Consider the following 19397-nt stretch of genomic DNA (forward strand, 5'->3'; position numbering starts at 1 on the left):
TTGCAGACAAAATTTAACTTCCACTTGTTTCTAACTTACCTTAGTTCAAATAAATAGTTTATAATACCTAAACAGTTCTCTTGTTTAGTTGTTGAAACAGTGTGCCTTTTGTTTCTAGGTGGCCGCTTCACGGCCTATGTCTCTGTATGGTATTTCTCTGCCATCGCGTGTAACCTCTGTTGCTATCAAGACCGACAATAAACTTGTTTATTGTTCATGGTTTGTGTTTTCCTGGTTTTATTGATTGGATAATTTTCCAAATTATCACAATCAATCAAATCGGCGTGCACACATGGATTTTGTGAATAGCCCAATAATACACGTCTGCAATGTTTGTAAGACTTCATCAACGTACCTTTTCTGTCAAATTCAAAATATGGGCATCCAGATTGTTCGGTAGTATTGAGAAATGTTGAAATTTACGGGCATGGCTTCTGTGATTCAGTATAATCGATTTGAAAAAAAAAATCCGACTGGCAACTTTTTAAAATTTTATTATTAAATCATGCATGGCAAGAAACATGTTTGTGTCTGAAAATTTTCTCAATATATAGGGTTTTCTGTTGCAAAAGAACGTTTTTCTCATTCCATTTAGTTTTCTAGTTATACGGTATTAAACATCAGATTCGGTGACTTTTGGGACACCCTGTATAATAAAGTGAAAACAAATGGGCTACAGTGGTAGCCCGCGCGACTATCCATGTATCAAAAATCCGCGCGCATATTGCAGGGTTAAAATAACTTCCCTTCCACCCACGATTATTAGAACTTTTTTCTTTCATTTCGTATAAGGAATCCCCTCCCAAAGTTTTTCGGTGGAGTTACCTTCCACCCTGTATCAAACCACGTACGTACATATGGATGCAGTATGTTTATTAATGGTAAGAATACTTCAATAGCTTGCACGTGGAGTAAAACATATCGTATCTCAATGTCAGAAAAATACTGTGTATATGAAAGTTTTCCAGGTGCTATTATCTAATTATGGTATAGTATATAATAAAAAATGTGAAATAATTCATATACATCACAACATTTAAATGTAGAAATATGTATTCACACATAAATTTTTCCACTTATGCATTCTGAAAATTAATGCAAATAGAACTACGCATCTCGGAAGCATCATCTGAAAACTTGTAACCGTTACAAATTTGAAAATACGTTCTGATCATCTACACCTACACTATATATAATCAAATTGTTACACACGTGAAATTACACGTCATATATCTTTGAATAGTTCTGCAAGTAAGTAATTTTAGGGTAAAATTAACATGTATTCTTGCACATACACTGTTCAGTATGCTGTATGAAGCTCGTGGTAATAAATTACTTAAATAGTTGGAACCCACTGCTTTCTGTTTCTATAACTTTATTAGTTCACAAAAACAATGTTCAACTTAAAGAAGTTACGAAGAATGATAATTGAGACAATATTTCTGATCAATACGTACTCGTAAACAAATTAAGTATTATTTTCTAAAACAATTTCAACTTGTTGCCATTTTTTAATTAATACATTCCAAATCATAATATTATTGTAAGCACATCTCTACGAATAGTATTTATAACGCAGTGTCTATATTAACATGCAACACAAAAAACACAGTGCACCAATTACTGTAGAACATTGGGAATTTATTAATATACAGGGTGGCCCAAAAGTAGGTATACAGTCCCGTATTGATCAGCTCACTGTATTTCATATAATTTCTTATTGTTATCAAACAGGTAAACATAGTTTCTTTATTATTTGCTCTTAATGTCTTTTTACTGTCGCCCATAAAAACATTAGTGAGACAGTTAGACGGACAGTGACTTGGCACTGTGATAACATAAACCAAAAATTAAGAATGTCCGTAGGTTAAATATCAAACTAGTAGATTAAATATCAAATTACAAAGAGTAAGGTTGATACTAACCAAACATCAAAATAGTAAGTATATCTAGGATATAAATTCTCAGAACCGACAACATACTCGTAGATATACGAAAAATTGTCAATTAATTACATCCTTTACATTTCTTAATTACATCAAATAACATACAACTACGTTTAACATAATGGTGAAAGGTAATTTGGACCGCTTGGATGTCAATTGGCTTAAATCCAGAATGGACGTTTTTAAGGAAGTTCAATATCTCATGAAAAATTCACATTTATTTTATGGTTACAACACTTTAGAAGCTGACATACTAAAAAAAAATGCAAAATTTACCATTTTTCTTCTGCTTGTTTTTTATAAGTGAAAGGAGATAATGAAATGTAAAATCCCACAATCATAGATGTTATTCTATAACAGAAAATGTGAACCTGAAAAATTTTCATTGTTGCCGTCCATAGAAAGTACAGCGTTGTCAGAATAACATTTTCCTCAAAATCTAAGTTAAGGCAGCGACTAGAGCAGGCCCGCAACTAGCCACAGAGGTTTGGGGAGCCATGAATAAGATAGGGGGCAAGTCATTAAAAATTATCTTACAAATATCTAAATTGTGATTTTTGTATTAATAATAGCATTTTGTATTGAGGTCTGGAGGGGCCATGAAAAGTTTAGGGGACCAGGGCCCCCCTCTAGTTGCGGGCCTGGACTAGAGGAACGAACTCAGCTGCATTTGATTACGTATCATGTTGTTTTGGTATCCTGTGAACTACTTTCTAAATAACACACATACTCTAAATAACATACATACATAACATTATTTAATTTCATTAACTGTATGTTAAAACTATTTTGTTTATTACAAACTAATTACAACAATTATTTAAAAATAGTTCACAGGATTCCAAGACAGCATTATACGTAATCAAATGCAATTGAGTTCGTTCCTGTAGTCGCTGCCTAAACTGGGAAGTGGATTTGGAAGACTAATGTAAAATACCTTCGGTTACTGGAAAATAATTTGTCTCCATGAAGTTTTACTAGCGTATAATACATGTAGATCTAACCTTTGACCAACTTCAAGCATAATATGATTGTTAATGATCAAATATTACATCATGTAGTAAGTTAAAAATCGATATGATTGTGTAATAAACACATGGTTAATTTAACTTTTTATATCTCACCTCAACGTAAAACTTTGCACAACACCACGGCATCAAATATTTTAATCAGGTGAGGATAATTTCTTGCTTGGATTATTAGTATCTTGTTTATCCGTGAAGACTGTAATAGTAATTTTCGGGTTAATGCAATGTGCACTTACAAGCATTAAATTTCCTCTTTTGATAATTACGCCTACGTCACAAGAAATAGGCTCAACGATCCCAGTAAATGAGGCCGTAATATTTTCTCTTTTTTCATTTATTGTGTATCTAAACTTTGATGCTTCGTCTGAATTGTCAGCTAACTGGATAATATGATAAACTCCGTTAAACTCGGAACTGGCTAATCTTCTATATAAAAAGGTACCCCAACCTATCATGTGCCAAGCAGAAATGTGGTCACCGAAGCCAAAAACTTCAGGACATAAACATGCCTTGGCTCCACTTACTTCTTTTACCGTCAGTATTGCTTTATGAGAGTCTGATACATGTTTCTTAAAGTTATTTATGTGTAACATGACCTTGCAATTTAACATTTGGCAAACGAAATCCTTATATGAACATTCTGAAACATGATTATCCATATCTGCGCTTTTCAGAATAACTGGACAACCATTACGTCTTAAATCACAAGGAAAAACCATTGACTCCTGCAAAGATTCGAAATATTTGTCTAAAGAAACAACAGTTTTTCCATCTGGGCATATATAGCATGAACCAAGATTATAACAGGAATCGCAGAAACAATGGTTATTAGTACACTTGTAAAGTCTTCCCTTTCTAATAACCTTTTTACAGTTAGGCCTATTGCATGTTACACTTTTCCAGAGTCTTTGATGCTCTACTTCTGTGCTTTTATCAGGAATTGTGCTGGCCATCTCGGGAGTCACCTAAAAGTACAAAGAATAGAATAAACTACAGAACATATAACAATTTATGTATATGAATTATACTGAAATTTTGCTCTCTTTTCATATTCTTTTCCTCAGAAATAAAGTGCGTTACGTACTCATTTAAAGCACTTCACCATAATCACTACTTGTCGTTCTTACTGTAATAAACTTGAACACGTAATATGACAATTTTAAAACTACCGCCACTAAATACATAATCCTACTGTGAAGTAAATAAACTAATAGATTTTTATATATAGTGCACCTTCACACTGATCCAAAATTATGACGTTAATTGTGCCTCTAGGTTTCTAATTTATAAGAAAATTTCTAGAAACAAAAGAGTGAGATACCACAGCATTGATTTCCTAATTGGGATGATCCGTCTACTGGTGTATACTGAAGCCTTTTAGTGGAGCGGTAGCGAGTTAAGTGGCAATTGGGGCATTAAGGTAGGCTAAGGATAGGTGGGTGTTATACAAGATATTAATAATAAATACTTTTAAATTAATAATTTCGTGATTTTTGCAATCGGATAATCATTCAAAATTTAAATTGTGCATTATAATTCATTTTAGTCAATCTGCACAGTAAACGAGTCTCAATAAATAGGTATGTTGGACAGCTATTACACAATTCACGCAGTTTAGCAGATTTCGATAGTACGGGTGCTTGCACTAATGCTTGCTCGAATACAATGTTATCGCAAATAAGTCAATGCGTACTGGATTTCAAATCATTTATACATTTAACGACCAACGAAACTTCCCCACCTGGATCTTAGGCCTTTAAAACCTGGAATCCAGCGATACCTTCAACCAATCAGACGACGCCCTCTGAATCTCGGGGCTTCAAAACCGGAGATCCAGCTAGTACGCCGTCACAGTTGAGAATAGCAGTTCTAGTTTCCGCGCAAAAGAAGGCAGTGGTAAACAGTTGTAGTGGCAATTGCTTCTGCAGTAAAGAAGATTGTTTGCCCACACCAACATCTCAAGAGAAACAAAAAGAAAACAGAAGCTGGTGAACCATGTAGCACAACGAGACAGATAGCCACATGTAAGGAAAGAAAGTTTTCTAGTTCGACCCTGAGATGATCACGGTGATTTTAACAGTGCATGCTGCACAGGCTTCGCCGACACTCGTTAGCATGAAAATCTTATTCGACAGCAATCCCTGCCTAGCCATGCACATCCTCAACTACCACCCATGACTATTTGAAGAAAACACACTTAGTGACTACCTGCAAACTATAGAGCCCAAATTACCGGAATACCACAAGATGATCAGAAAAAGAAAAAGCTAGTCCTGAACCACAACACCGAGGAAGATCGGAAGTATATGATCAGTTAAGTGCCAAGCAATGACTTTAGGCCTATTGGTACTTTCAGACAGCAAACGGAGCAATACTGGACCACGCCGCGAACAAGTAACAACTTTTCATGTATGATCATCGTTAGAGTGCCCAACAACCTCAAATGAAGACGATGAATCAGACCACATTAAATAACGCATACCGTTCCTAAGAATAAAATCGATCCAAGGCCCCGCCAGATTAATCAGGCTTTTTCTAGTCCTAATTCTATTGCAAACCTACTCAACTCTGAACTATGCATCAATAATCTGTTGTATATTTTGACAATTGCCATTTTTTGTGTTACAGAATAAAGAATGAGAAGAGAAAATTTTATGGATTAGTTATGTTGTTAAGAAAGATGGTATGAATGAAAAGGAAAAAATGTCTGGCTTTTGCCACAACGCTGGCGTTGGAGTATTTGTAACGTTTAGAAGAACAAATTTGAATACATATAATAATTATATTGTATTTTAGTATAAATGAGAAATTATAGATAATTTTATGTTTTATTTTAATTTTATGAGCTAGTGAACTACACCAAGCAAAGGTAGATTTAACTATACATTTTTATTACCTGTATTTTATTAGCATTAATGAGAGAATACATGCCTAAACATTTTTTAAGATTTCGTAAGAACTTTTTTGGCGCTTATGGTTTTATATTTCCAGAATACGAAGGAAAAGCTTGTAAATCTTTTCTTTTGTTGCAAGTGGTAACGAACGCGGCGTTATACCACTAGAAGTGGCAACACTGCTTTCCGGCATACAACCATACGGCATTGAAGTACTTTGATATACGTTAGATTCATAATTAAACCCAGGAATATTAACATTAAACACTGGTAAGCTACTACCAACATCACAGGTAATTCCTCTTGACACGGACCATGTAACAGTATTAGTGGTATTTGTTAAAGTACACATTGTAGTGTTATTTATTGAAGGATTGACAACAGTAAAAATACTAGTATTAATTGTATTAACCTTAGCTTCACTAGAATTATTACCATGACTAACATTATTGCTATTAACAAGTCATTCGAATTTTAAATCTGGTTCTAGTTGAACAAAGGCAGGTTTACTTTGATTATAACTGGGACTAGTAACGAACAATTTGTTCACTACACATACTAGTAACAGTATTGATAACAACTTTAGTTTCCATATTATTAATTTGATCCTGCAGTTCTTTTTGGTTAGCAGTTTTAAAGTTACACAAACATTTTCTACACCAATCATTCTTTTATTAATCTTACTTATAGAAGTGGAAATGTTTTGTATATCAGCTTGCAAATTAGCATTATTCTTAACAAAGCAATCATGAATCTTATTATTGTTAGTTTTGTTACTTTTCTAATTTTTTATTTTACTTAGTACTTGTGCCAATAACGCAGAGAGGTCATTCGCTTGCTCCTTTGTGGAGACCTAAACGAAGATGAGTGCAAGGGCTTTGAGAGTAACTCGTGGCCACGCTTAGCAGTTTTAGAAACTACGGACGTATTACATGCGTCACACTTAAGACAAATCCATACAAAAGAATCCGCACTTACAGCATCGAAAACACTAGAAGTATTTCTTAACTTAAACAAAGTGTGACCATTGCTGACAACTATCACAAGAGACAGCACGCTTTTTGTTAGAATTAATTTGTTTTTAGTGACAAGGAGTTCCTTGCAACAAGCGCAAATAATATTATTCCCATTCGGTGAGGGACTTCTCAACTTAGTTGACATTTTGACACAAACTAACTCCTAATATATAGGATCCTCACATCACAACAGATGCACGTGTCAACTCAACACGTGCTATTATTAATAAACAACATAGCAGACAGCAAGCCAACACGGAAGAACGAGGAAAAGACACCCGGTCTATCATTTGAGTCTACCAAACATTACAATATATATATATATATATATATATATATATATATATATATATATATATATATATATATAAGCTCCATCTAGCATAACTCCCCCCACACTAACACAATAACTCGCAATTTTTTTTTACATTATACACCAAAAACCAAACACTGTGGAGCATCCTGGCTGGGTCGCCATTTTGGTGCCATACATTTGACATTTTTAGTGCTACAGAATAAAGAATGAGAAGAGAAAATTTTATGGACTAGTTATGTTGCTAAGATGGTACGAATGAAAAGAAAAACTTGCCTGGATTTTGCCACAGCGCTTGCGTCGGGGTACCTGTAACCTTTAGAGGAAAAAAATGAACACATATAATAACTATATTGTATTTTAGTATAAATGAGAGAATAGCCACCAGAGATAGTTTTACAGGAATATTATTGACGTAAACGGTTTTTGTATGCAACTATGCATGAACAATGGTGTTGATTGCTGTAAACTTTAATTAGTTTTAATATTTTTAGGTTGAAGAATTTTATTTAGTTTGACGAAGACAAACCTCATAATGAACACAGTCATTATTACTTTTTTATGTATAAAAGTTACTGTTATTAAATAACAATGCGGCGTAATGGTAGACTATGATTTTTGCACTGATAGACATACGTGTATGAACTGCAGATGCATTATATATGCTGTGTAGGGCACGCACTAGTCAAATACTGCATATAGTATAACTTTACCAGGCAATGCAGTGGCTATGTGGTACTTTACAAAAGTACAAAACTTGAATATGACTGGCTAAGTTGATAGCGCCCTTTCAAATTACATAACATTTCCACTTTATAAGGCTAACTGCAACCAACTACGAGAAAAGGAGGCATAGCTTCTAATAAACTGTGACCTTTGTCTTTTCGTTTAAATAGCGGCAGTAACATCATATTAATAGCGGAATTACTTATTGTGCTATATACAACCATTAAATATTATATTTAATAGTATAGTATTTGACAAGCCTAAGTATTAAATCATAACACATACTATTAGAGATGTCCACCGTCAACGACGTGCCTGACCTAAGCAGTATTCGGTAATAACAGTTGTATTATTTTACAGACTTTAAAGTCACATACAGACATGAGAACATAAAAATACATTTACAGGCTGAATGCGTAGACTTTGTTGAACACGATTTGTATTTTTTTACGAAGACAAGAATAGGATTACTCATGGCGACTTTTATTATAACGAGACGTGATACTTTAGACATACACTAGAAATTATTTGAGACATATAACATAAGAAAGACAATGCAGCATATTATTATGTTGGTGCGAGATGAGCCTAACCAGAATGGAGCTTATTTGCCTTTAGAATAACATGGTATTTTTTAAGTACCCACAAGAAAGAAAATTATTATAAGACATAATTTTTATTGCTGATATAGTAATTACTTGTTTACGACACTCAGTTGGCCTATGCCCTATCGTTACTATTCAAGTTAAATAATTACTTTACTTAACAGCTCTTCACATCAAGAAACTGACTTCCATTTCACTAAAACAGCATATGTAAACTTGCATGTTACTTTCCGTAGACCAACTAGTTTCCCAATTATGTTTATAACTTAGTGTAGATATGAATAATTTCACTACTGAAGAGGAGTATTCCTTTCCTCGGCTATTAAAGTAAACGAATATTTTTACCTGACAAGGTTTCTTCAGCCCCAAGATTAGTATACTGGTATTAAAATCTGTATTTCATGTGGATCGTTGGTAGACAAACATTACAATAACTCCGTTTATTTTAATCCACTATGTTGAACTTACGTTTACATCTTGTTTTAGGAGATAAAACTATGAAATTTCCAGTAAATATTATGGATTGCAGAATAATAGGTCGAATAATTATCGACGACATTCTGACAGGATTCAACAAGTTGCTTGCCATGTTTCAGTACGCACCGGAAGTATGCTTCCGCGCCGGCTAATGCTTCTGATTGGTTGATTCAAAGCAACTACGTATAGATAAAAAGAAAATTAACTAAATGGTATTAATTTATAGGCAATACAATATTGGAAAATGACTATTATAGCTGAGATAATAACATACTATTCTTTATATTTATCAAAAGACGAAAATATTACTATAAAAGACTATTACGTAGAAACGACACGTACGCCATCCCACAACAGAAGGAAGAAATGTTTACACAGACGTCTGACCGAGATTCGCCCGACTGTCGTTCATTTTAGTCCTTCAAAGTGGACAAGAATTAGAAATATTTCTTTGTAAAATTATGTAACGAACAAAGAGGGACGTTACAATAACAATTACTACAAAGTCGAAGAATTCAAGAGTGCGCCCAGTCTCCTCCCTGCAATATATGCTGTCGATACTACCACAGTGAACAAGAGGGCATCAAGCCACGTATGCTTAGTCTGTGGTGAGACGCACACAACTCCCGCACTGTCACTCACCACCGGGTGTAGTAACTGCCAACAAATACCGTACAGAAAAATGCCCTAACAGCAGAACCGACGACGAATGCTACATAATCAGCCACTCAACGATTACCACACACTGAGATGTGATAGCAGCATGAAACACAAACAGCGGAAACCGATGGAACTCACCAAGACATCCTCAACCAACAGAACGTAGCACTGACCAAGATTCCGATACAAAACCGGAACTAACCTCAAACGTTTCTTCACCTCCTCTACAAGGAAGAGTTCACCATTCAAATGCATATGAGAACATACTTGCATACTACGAAAACTTCGCATCCAGACAATAATTTTTTCTCTTATCAGCTTGACAGCTGGAGGTTTTTTAACTCTCTCATGTGAGGCTGATAAATTGACAGTTGATTTGACTTGGCTACGAAGCGTCAGTTTGAGAAACGTTGAGGGAGGGTAAGGACCGGGTCTACTGCTCATGAGAAACCCAATTGATTTCAGTTTTCACGTTACTGTGATGTTGAGGGCCGCGATGGCTCAGTGGTAGAGCGTTCACCTCTGGTGCTAGAGGTCCCGGTGCGATCCCAGCCCCCACCAACTGAACTTTCTGATGGACAAACACCGTGTGCTTGGGTTTCATCGGGGTTCTCGTTCCTCCCCCTTTCTTCATTCCACCGTTTCATTTATTTCTCATCATCACCGTCTCCTTTAGTCTAACCGGCATAACCGTGGGACGTAAAACTCAAAAATTTCATTTCATTTTGCGACGTTGAGCACCCAAATCGGTGAATATTCTTCACTGATCATACAGCTTTTCTTTTACAACTGTGGGCATTCAACACAGATTAATTACATTGTATCCATGGAATTATCGGAGTGGAGTCAGTGGACAGTACGTCCAGACGCTCCTAATACTTCGATGTATGACGCCACATGAGTGGCGCCATTAGCTACTGCGGAAGGATTTTCTCAATATACCTGGGCCTTATTCTTTGATATACGCTTCTTCGTGCGCACATTTTGGTGCTTTGCGTGATATAACTCCGATTGGTATCCCTCCATCAACGATAGCGGCTACTTCGCAGCCAGAGCAGCAGTCCAGCCGCGTCGTTTGGTGCAATTCGCTTTACATCGTTTCTTCTAGTTTCCCCGTTCAATGGGCATGGTACTTGATTAAAGATATTATCAGTAGTGATTTAGGAATACGTCTGATTATTGTTTGCTTGTTTAGTCAATGATTATTAGTCAAAGGTCTGGTACTCAAGTGATAGAAATGCTGTAAATATTTTATAAATATTGTGGCCAATTTTATCACTCCACGTCTGAATCGAAGAAAACATTCGACAGTATAGTATTGAATAATAGAAATATGGCTTTATTCAGTCTCCTATAAACAACACATTGTCTATATGCTTGCTATAAAAAAGAAAAAAAAGAAAATGGTATAACATTTGACTCAAAAAACACGCTGACAAAACGACAAAGATCTAACCTGTTTTCGAGTACTAGGAAAAAAATATTTTAAACAGCCAACCAATCAGTGGCGGCTCGTACCAAAATGCTCAGGGTAGGCAAATTAAAATAAAGTGTATAATCTAATACCAATAAAGCCAAATTTATTGTGTACTCCCTATGTTAGTGGCCTAATATTACAAGACAGTGAATGCAATGCTATGGAAAATCCGTGCCCGGGGCGAGTTTATATGACGGCGGCCCCGTACATAAGATTGAGTGAGGTCGACAGACTAGCCGCGAAGTTCCATGTTTGGCGCGAAACGTAAGAAAATTATGAAAAATAAACCCTGCTTTTCCTTGATTTTGAACACTTATTATTATTTTTCTTTACATTTTATATATGTGCACATACATTGTTCTAACATGAGTAACATTAGAGGACCACTTCCTAAAGCAGGAAGAGGATTTAAGTTCATATTAGTGATATTCCAAGCAGGGGTAAATGTGGGTCTGAAAAGATCGGGGGACACATGACGTCACGCACTCCCCCGTGTCTATCTTGACCCATTATATTTTTTTAGAAATTGAGGGAATGCCACAGATATTTTCTGGAAGTGGGGAGATGGCCTACCCCCGCGTTCCCCCTCACTTTTATGCCTGATTACAAGAATAGATGATAAATTTGTTTCAAGCCGCCATTATGGTATGTTTTATGTAAACATATCCGAATTCATAATTGTTTGTGTTTACATTATTAATCATTGAATCGATGGGTCATTTTAAAAGTCAGTGTCCAATCGTATTTAGGCCCGTTGGTCTTTGTGAAGCCTCTGAAAGCGCGAATCCGTGAGTTATCGCCCACCGCTTGCAATGCTACTGACACAACAAATGCACCGTAACTAGATAATAATAATATAATAATTTTCAGATTGTCATGCCATCCTGTTGAATATTACAAGAAAGCAGAAGTTTTTATTATTTCTGAAATAATAATTCTTTCTGTTGTTCGTATGCCGATCGTTTAAGAATGATAAAATACCGAACACTAACAACATTTATTATTTGCTATCAATTGCCTCTCCCTCTGGATTACTTTCTGGTTTTGCCTCTAGCACGTTTAGTTTCCTAACGCCGTTCTTAACTGTAAAAGCACATGTAGTGAAGCGATACTAGCGACCTCACGGCGCTGTATCTGTTTGGGTAGGGAGAGTCTGCAAGAGCTGGCCAAAGCTTTATACGCATGCGCCTTGTATGCTTCGAAACATGTGTTGGATATTATGCTTATTCATGGCTAAAATTTGTAATACACTGAAAATATCTGGGAGAGCAGGCAGTTTAAAATTTCCCGGACTTAGCTATTTCAGAGCTACTAGAGGGTTCTCCATGAACTGCAATGCAAAAGTTGATGAGCGCACGTTCGTCCAGGCCTTTGCATATATCATTAATTGCAAATTTAAACATTTTGAAGACTCTGTTACAGGAAAGTTCTGATACAATGCTCTACAAATACAAAGATTTAATTAATAAATTATTCAAGTAAACCAGGGTAGGCTTAGACTACCCTGCCTACCCTGAGGAGCCGCTTCTGCAACCGTCTTATACTTCATTGTTAATCAAGTGGGGAAACCACATACAGTCGGTAAGGAATTCATTTTCACGGCAATAACAGAAGTGATGAAAACCGTGTTTCACAAGCCATCATCAGATACAAGAAAGACATCTTCGAACAATAATTCAGTGGAAAGAAAAATTGATTAAATGGGTGAAGACTTTAAAACATTTTGCAATTATTTGAAAATATGTCAATATTTCATTTTACTCGATGAATCAATTCTACCAAATAATGATACATTACTCTTATCATTCGTACGATTCATAAAATTAGAGAAAGTTTGTCAAGAGCTATCACTTGCTAAAAAATTTGGAAGCGAATACAAAGAGAGATTCTATATTTAATACCATGCATAAGCTTTTTCAAGAGAAAGACATTATTAACTTTCCTCGGCTGTTATTGATGGTGCTCCATTATTAACAGGACCCCACAAGGGTTTCGTAGTGCATTTGAAATAAGCAGTACCAAATGTACTCGCTATACATTGTGTTATTCGACGTCAACATTTAGGTGCAAAGAAGCTGAGTGAACGCCTACATGCGACGATCAATTGTTATTAGAGCAGTCGACAAGATTAGGAACAATTCGTTGAGTAGCAGATAATTTAGCCAATTCTGTAGTAAAAATGAATATGATTTCAATCGCTTCTTACTTCACAAAGAAGTTTACTGGGCCTAAAAGGGCAATAGTTTGCATCAATACAGTGTAATTCCTGACCAGAATTCCTAGAAAGCAGAAACAATGGATTGCGACTCAACCTGATCACATCCAGAAATGGTATCACTTATTTGACAGATGTGTACAGAAAATTTAATAGCGTAAATCTACAACTTCAAGGTGATTAATTGAATTTACTTAAAACAAATAGGTCCCTATCACCTTTGTTTAATCTTGTTCTATTCAAGCGGAACTTAGTATGAGGTGAATATACCCTGTAGCCAATTTAAAAATTTATCTGCAATATTTGTCCAAAAGAAGATGTACTTACTGCCAACACTTAAAGCTTTATCATGTTGATTTCAATGAGTGACTCAATGATATTCTAAACATGAACTCATCGTATTGAGTTTTAGATCCTTTCTCACTATTAGGCAAACCAGGATCTTCAAATTTAGAAGAGAAACTCAAAGAACTCAAAACAATAAAGAACTAAAAATAACATTAAACGTGAATACCAAGAGTTCTGGCTTCAGAAACAAACACTTACACTGCACCCTGTACAGCAAAAAGCAAAACAGTACGGTATTTAAACATTTCTACGACAAATTTTATATAGAAAGTGGATAAAATAGTACTCAATGAAACAATGAGACACCGCACTAAACGCTCCAATTCTTTAAACTAACTTAAATCATGTAGTGTTGCAGTCATTAATGCAACATTTTGTTCTGAAATAAGAACAAAATTATAGGTCTTTCCGGGAAACTTCACTAAAGGAGAATTCATCTCCAAAACTAAACTACCCTTGGAGATGTTTCCATAAGGAATAACTTGTGCCATATGTTAGTGTTATTAATGAAATACCCCCTCCATTCCAAAAGAAACCGAACGTTTTAAAAAAACAAAAAAGCAATGTACATTTTGGAACAAATCATTTTTATTAATCAATGTATTCCCCTTCTGCATCGATACACATATTTGCACGCTCCAACAAGTTGTCAAACGACTTCTCCATGTCCTTTATTGGAATGGTCTTTAGGACGGCGGTCGTCGCCTTCTCAATGGCATCAATCGATGCGTGCCACTTTTCTTTCATCGCCAAATGCAGTTTCGGGAACAGATAGAAATCGCACGGAGCGAGATCTGGTGAATAGGGCGGATGATGCAACCGAATAATGTGATTTTTGACCAAAAATTCAGTTACAAGTCGCGAACGATGTGATGGTGCATTATCGTCCAAAAGAGTCCAACTGCCGATTTCGCGATATTCAGGCCGAATACGACGAACTCTTGCCAGCAAACGCTTCATGACGCCCAAGTAAAACTCTCCAGTGACTGTCTGGCCGGGCGGAACAAATTCTTTGTGGATAATTCCTTTTGAATCGTAAAAACAAATCAGCATCACCTTAACTTTTGACTTCACCAAGCGACTTTTTTTGGGTGTTCCTTCATCCGGCGCTCTCCATTCAGCCCTTTGCCGCTTTGTTTCGGGCTCATATTCAAAATACCACGTCTCGTCACCAGTTACAATCGATTTCAAGAAGTTTCGATCCTGCCGAGCACTTTTAACGATGTCTTTGCAATGCGCAATTCGATCAACTTTTTGATCTTCGGTGAGTTTGTGTAGTACAAACCGCGAATTAACCTTCTTAAGGCCCAAAACTTCGGTCAAAATGCGGTATGCGGTTGTTTGAGGAATGCCTAATTCCATTCCAATAACTTTCACCGACGATTTTTTGTTATGTTTGATGAATTCACGCACTTTTTCGATGTTTTCTTCCGATAATCCGGTTCTGGGACGGCCTGATCTTTCGTCATCATCCAGCGTCTCTCTACCCGATTTGAATCGCCTGAACCACTCGTAAACTTGCGTACGGGATAGACACTCATCACCATATGCATTTTGTAGCATTTGGTGAGTTTCACTAAAAGTTTTACCCAGTTTAACACAAAACTCAATTGCAGCTCGTTGTTTGAAACTCATTTTCCGACCGATGTACACAACACACTGACAGTTGAAACGCAATAACTTTGTTGCCGTGCATCCAAATGTCATGACATTTATACCAGTTGTCAATGAGGGACTACGCCATCTACCGGTAAAATATTAAAACAGATGGCACTAGTGGTACTATTTGTTTTCAAAAGTTCGGTTTCTTTCGGAATGGAGGGTGTATCTGTTTATAAACTAACAACAAAATCGCATGAGTAGTATTTTTAAATAAACATAAAAAACTCACCCAGACAGTAAACTGACCCTTGTGGATATTTTCATGGGTTTTATGCAACATTATAAGTATAATAATAAAATATTTATTTAAGGAATACAACCAAAATCGCCTGAGTCCTTTTTGAGAAAATAGTCTGGAAAACTCATCTCCTAGAGTGAACTACCACTTGTGAGTTTTTTCGTAAGGAATAATTTACTCAATACTATACAGTTATTAATGAAATATTCAGTTATGAAATATGAACAAAATTACTCGAGTCATTTTTAAGAAAACCATCCAAAAAAGAACTCACCCTCAAGAATAAACTACCCGCGTAGTTTTTTGGGAAGAAATGAGTTATGCAATATTGTCAAAAAATTAATGAAATATTTATTTATTAAATGTAAAAAAAATCGCTTTTTTTAGAAAATCATCCGAAAAAACTCACACCCAGGAATAAATTACCTCCGTAGACCTTTAGATGTAAAATGAGATATTTATTTGTGAAATATGAACAAAATCGTTTGAGTTGTTTTTGAGAAAATCGTCCTAAGAATACTCACCCCTAAGAATAAACTACACCTCGTAGATTTTTTTAGAACAAATTAGTTATGCCATAAATATTTATGAAGTATGTACAAAATTGCCTGAGGCGTTTTTTGAGAACATCTCCCGAAAAACCACCCCAAGAATAAACTATCCCTCGTAGATTTTTTCAGGAAAAATGACCTATGCCATATTGTCAGGTTATTACTGAGATATTTATTTATGAACAACATTGCCCGCGTCATTTTTGAGAAAATCGTCCGAAAAAGAATTACCCACAAGAATCAACTACCACCGCCTCTCGATTTTTCCCAGAGAAACGACTTATATATATATCACATAATGGAGTTCAGAGATACAGTGGGCCACTGGACCATGAGTCAAGCGGGTAAAGATTTGTGAGTGGGTCAGTGAATCGTGGGTCAACAGGGCGTGAAAACTGCGACCCACCGTGACCCACTGACCCATTTGGACCCAACGACTTACTCTGTTTAGTACACTGCACTGTAAGCCAGAAAAAAGGAGCAGGTTTTCACAAAATTCTCAGTATCACTATGCAGGACATAAAATAGTACCATTTTATTTTTAAAAAGTATCATTTTGCTTGTTTTGAATATCCGGTAATTGTATACCTCCGCGTGATGTTGGTAACGTTAAAACAAACGATGATGTCCTAAAACTATTCTAAAACTATAACCCTTCCTGAAAAAAGAAAATAACAGTATAAAGCCAGTTGTAATTGGAGACCAAAATTTTTAGGGATGGGCTATACGAATTTCTGGAAACATTGTAGTATATTATATAACCATTTGTTTTGAATAAGCTTAGATAACAATTTCACATGACTAACGTATCTCGAAACAAATTTATTATAATAATTACAACCCCCAGCTTTCTAATACCCTAAGGGAATATTCAAAAAACGCGGAAACAAATCATTAATTATTAGATTTCCAAACTATGCTATGCATAAGTGTTAAAAGTTCAAGAGAATAGCTGTCTATCTGTTGACATGTATCATAGCCAAAATAAAATGTCGATCGAGAAGCTTTTCTTTTTTTAACCGATTCAGTGTCCTGAGAATAGGCTCCGTGTTCTCCGTTTACTCTCAAACAGGAAGTGGTTCAAATTATCCATTTCCTGTTTCAAAGTTTATCACCATAGAACGGAAACGGTAAAATATTCCGAGATGTGTTTTTTGCAAATGATTCAGCATCTCAAAACAACATATCATGAATACCTACAACATTCTACTATAGTGATTCTAATTTACTATCATTTTCGGTATAAATATTGATTTCCATAGACCAAAGACGGTAAATGATATCAAAAAGTGGTCTTTGTAATCGATTCAGCGTTCCAAGAGTAGGTATCATCTCCTCCATTTATCCTCTATTCAAACCGGAAGTGGCTCAAATTATCCATTTCCTGTTTCAACGTTTATCGTCATACAGACCTCGGTAACAGATAGCGAGAAGCGGTCTCTTGCGATCGATTCAGTTTATCACAAGAGAAAATAGCCTACCATTACCACTCGCAATACTTTACAAAAACTTGCTTCAAATTTACTAGTGTTTCTGATTTCAGTTCTGATTTCCATAGATCAGAAAAGGAGAAAGGTATCGCGAAGCAATTTCCTTTTTTCACAACCGATTCAGGTTCTCAATAGTAGGTTCCATAACCTCCGTTAACCAGTAGCGTAGCGTGGTATTCAGAAATGGGGATGCCAAAGTTAGTCACTTGTGCGATACAATACTACTAAAATCAGCAATACATAGCTATACCGATGGGAAATATAGGGTTGTAAAAAATTTAGGGGGGAGCCCCTAATTGGCGGCCTAGTGGAGAATACAGAAGCAAATGCGTGGATTACGTCAGAAGCCAATAAGCAATTGTCTCAGCTTCTTCTTACCACTACCGTGTGACAAGAAAACTCGGCCCCGCTGTTGTATGAACATTGTTTCCAGTATAGTTCCCTTTATTTCTTTCTCGTGGGCAGCTTCTTTCTCCGCATACCACACTTCAATCTCGTTCTTTAAAAAGTCACCCCTATAAATTTGTCATCTTGAGTCCGGAACTCAGACGTCCATTCGTGAATATGGGCCTGAGTGTATACGTATATCATTTGAAGATGCAAATAGAAAACACTTAAACCAACTCTGGGGGCCTGTTTCTGAGTATGTATTTCGTTGTCAGATATCCAGATACCGAAGGCAGGGGCGCAAATCTGTCTTCAACATTCGGGGAACGGGTAAGACCGTTCCTATTTTTTAAAGCGATGTTCAAAATATTTATGTTGAAAAACAATGCTGTGGAGGATCAGAGTTGTCTTCAACATTTCGAGGAGGGCAGATTTGAGGGAGGAGGGCCAGGGTTTGCCCAAGTGGGCCCAGCCCGAAAAAAACCACCGGGTTTTTTCGGGTTGGACCCACCTGAAAAAACCCACCTTAAAACCCACCTGGGTTTTTGAGCTTTTTGTTAATATATTATTGATACAACCAAGGTGATCATATTGAAAGTGATTTTTATCATATACTGGACTTTCCTTGGGCGAATTGAATGCTTTCACGTTAAGGTATACAACAACATTCAACACAAGACCTTTATAAATTTTTGAATGCACTGAATGAATATATTTAAAAAAACTTACCTTAGCTTGAGATAATTAAGTAACAAATTAATGTTTGGATTATACTTATAGCCTATTTGAAGGTAAAAAAAATGCAATTTTATACTTTAGAAAATACTTTCCGTGAATAGTGTGCTCGCCAACTCGGCGACGCCGAGGGACGTTGTCCCTCATACGTTTGACGCGTTTAAAGGCTTAGATGCCGGTACTACCAGTAAACATGTAGTGCATTAGTAAAACTATTAGTATTATTTCTTACCTTTGATGGTAACACAAGTATTCTTCAGTAAAATTTAGTTTTCCAACAACAACAGTTTAGTGCAGTTATTTGTAGGTACTCTTCAAATAAGCATTCTGTAGAATCAACTCCAACAAAAGCGTAAAAATTCGTCAAATTTAAAAAACTCGATGCTCAGAGTTCCGAACTACGTACCGCTTACTATTTCAAGTGCTGAATTCGAACTTTCGTACTAGTGGAAGTTTAGATGTACAGTAAAGGAAGCTGTATTTTCGAGGGAGGAGGAAAAAAAAAAACACGTCCCGAAAGAAGTTCTCGGGAAATTCCCCCAATTGAACGCACAAAGCATCGGAACTGAATACTTCAACAATAAAACTATTTATTTTATGCTGGAAGATATTTAATTTCATTTAAGACA

General features: G+C 36.0%; 1 protein-coding gene across 6 annotated transcripts in view; it reads right to left on the reverse strand.

The window, feature by feature from the left end:
• LOC145681086 (uncharacterized) overlaps positions 1-19397 on the reverse strand; it is a 158055-nt gene that overhangs the window by 54243 nt on the left and 84415 nt on the right. For 3 of the 6 annotated variants that reach the window (XR_014130723.1, XM_081752457.1, XM_081752459.1), the window contains exon 2: positions 3838-3939. Coding sequence is in view for 4 of the 6 variants with exons in the window: in XM_081752457.1 (XP_081608583.1) it covers positions 3838-3927 (90 nt within the window). In the remaining 2 variants the exon portion in view is untranslated. Of the gene's footprint in view, positions 1-3070; positions 3940-19397 lie in introns of all 6 variants that reach the window. The other 3 variants (XR_014130722.1, XM_081752460.1, XM_081752461.1) reach the window with 1 other exon arrangement.

This window comes from Thermobia domestica, chromosome 3 (assembly GCF_964235325.1).
Source record: "Thermobia domestica chromosome 3, izTheDome1.hap1.1, whole genome shotgun sequence".
Lineage (NCBI taxonomy): Eukaryota > Metazoa > Arthropoda > Insecta > Zygentoma > Lepismatidae > Thermobia > Thermobia domestica.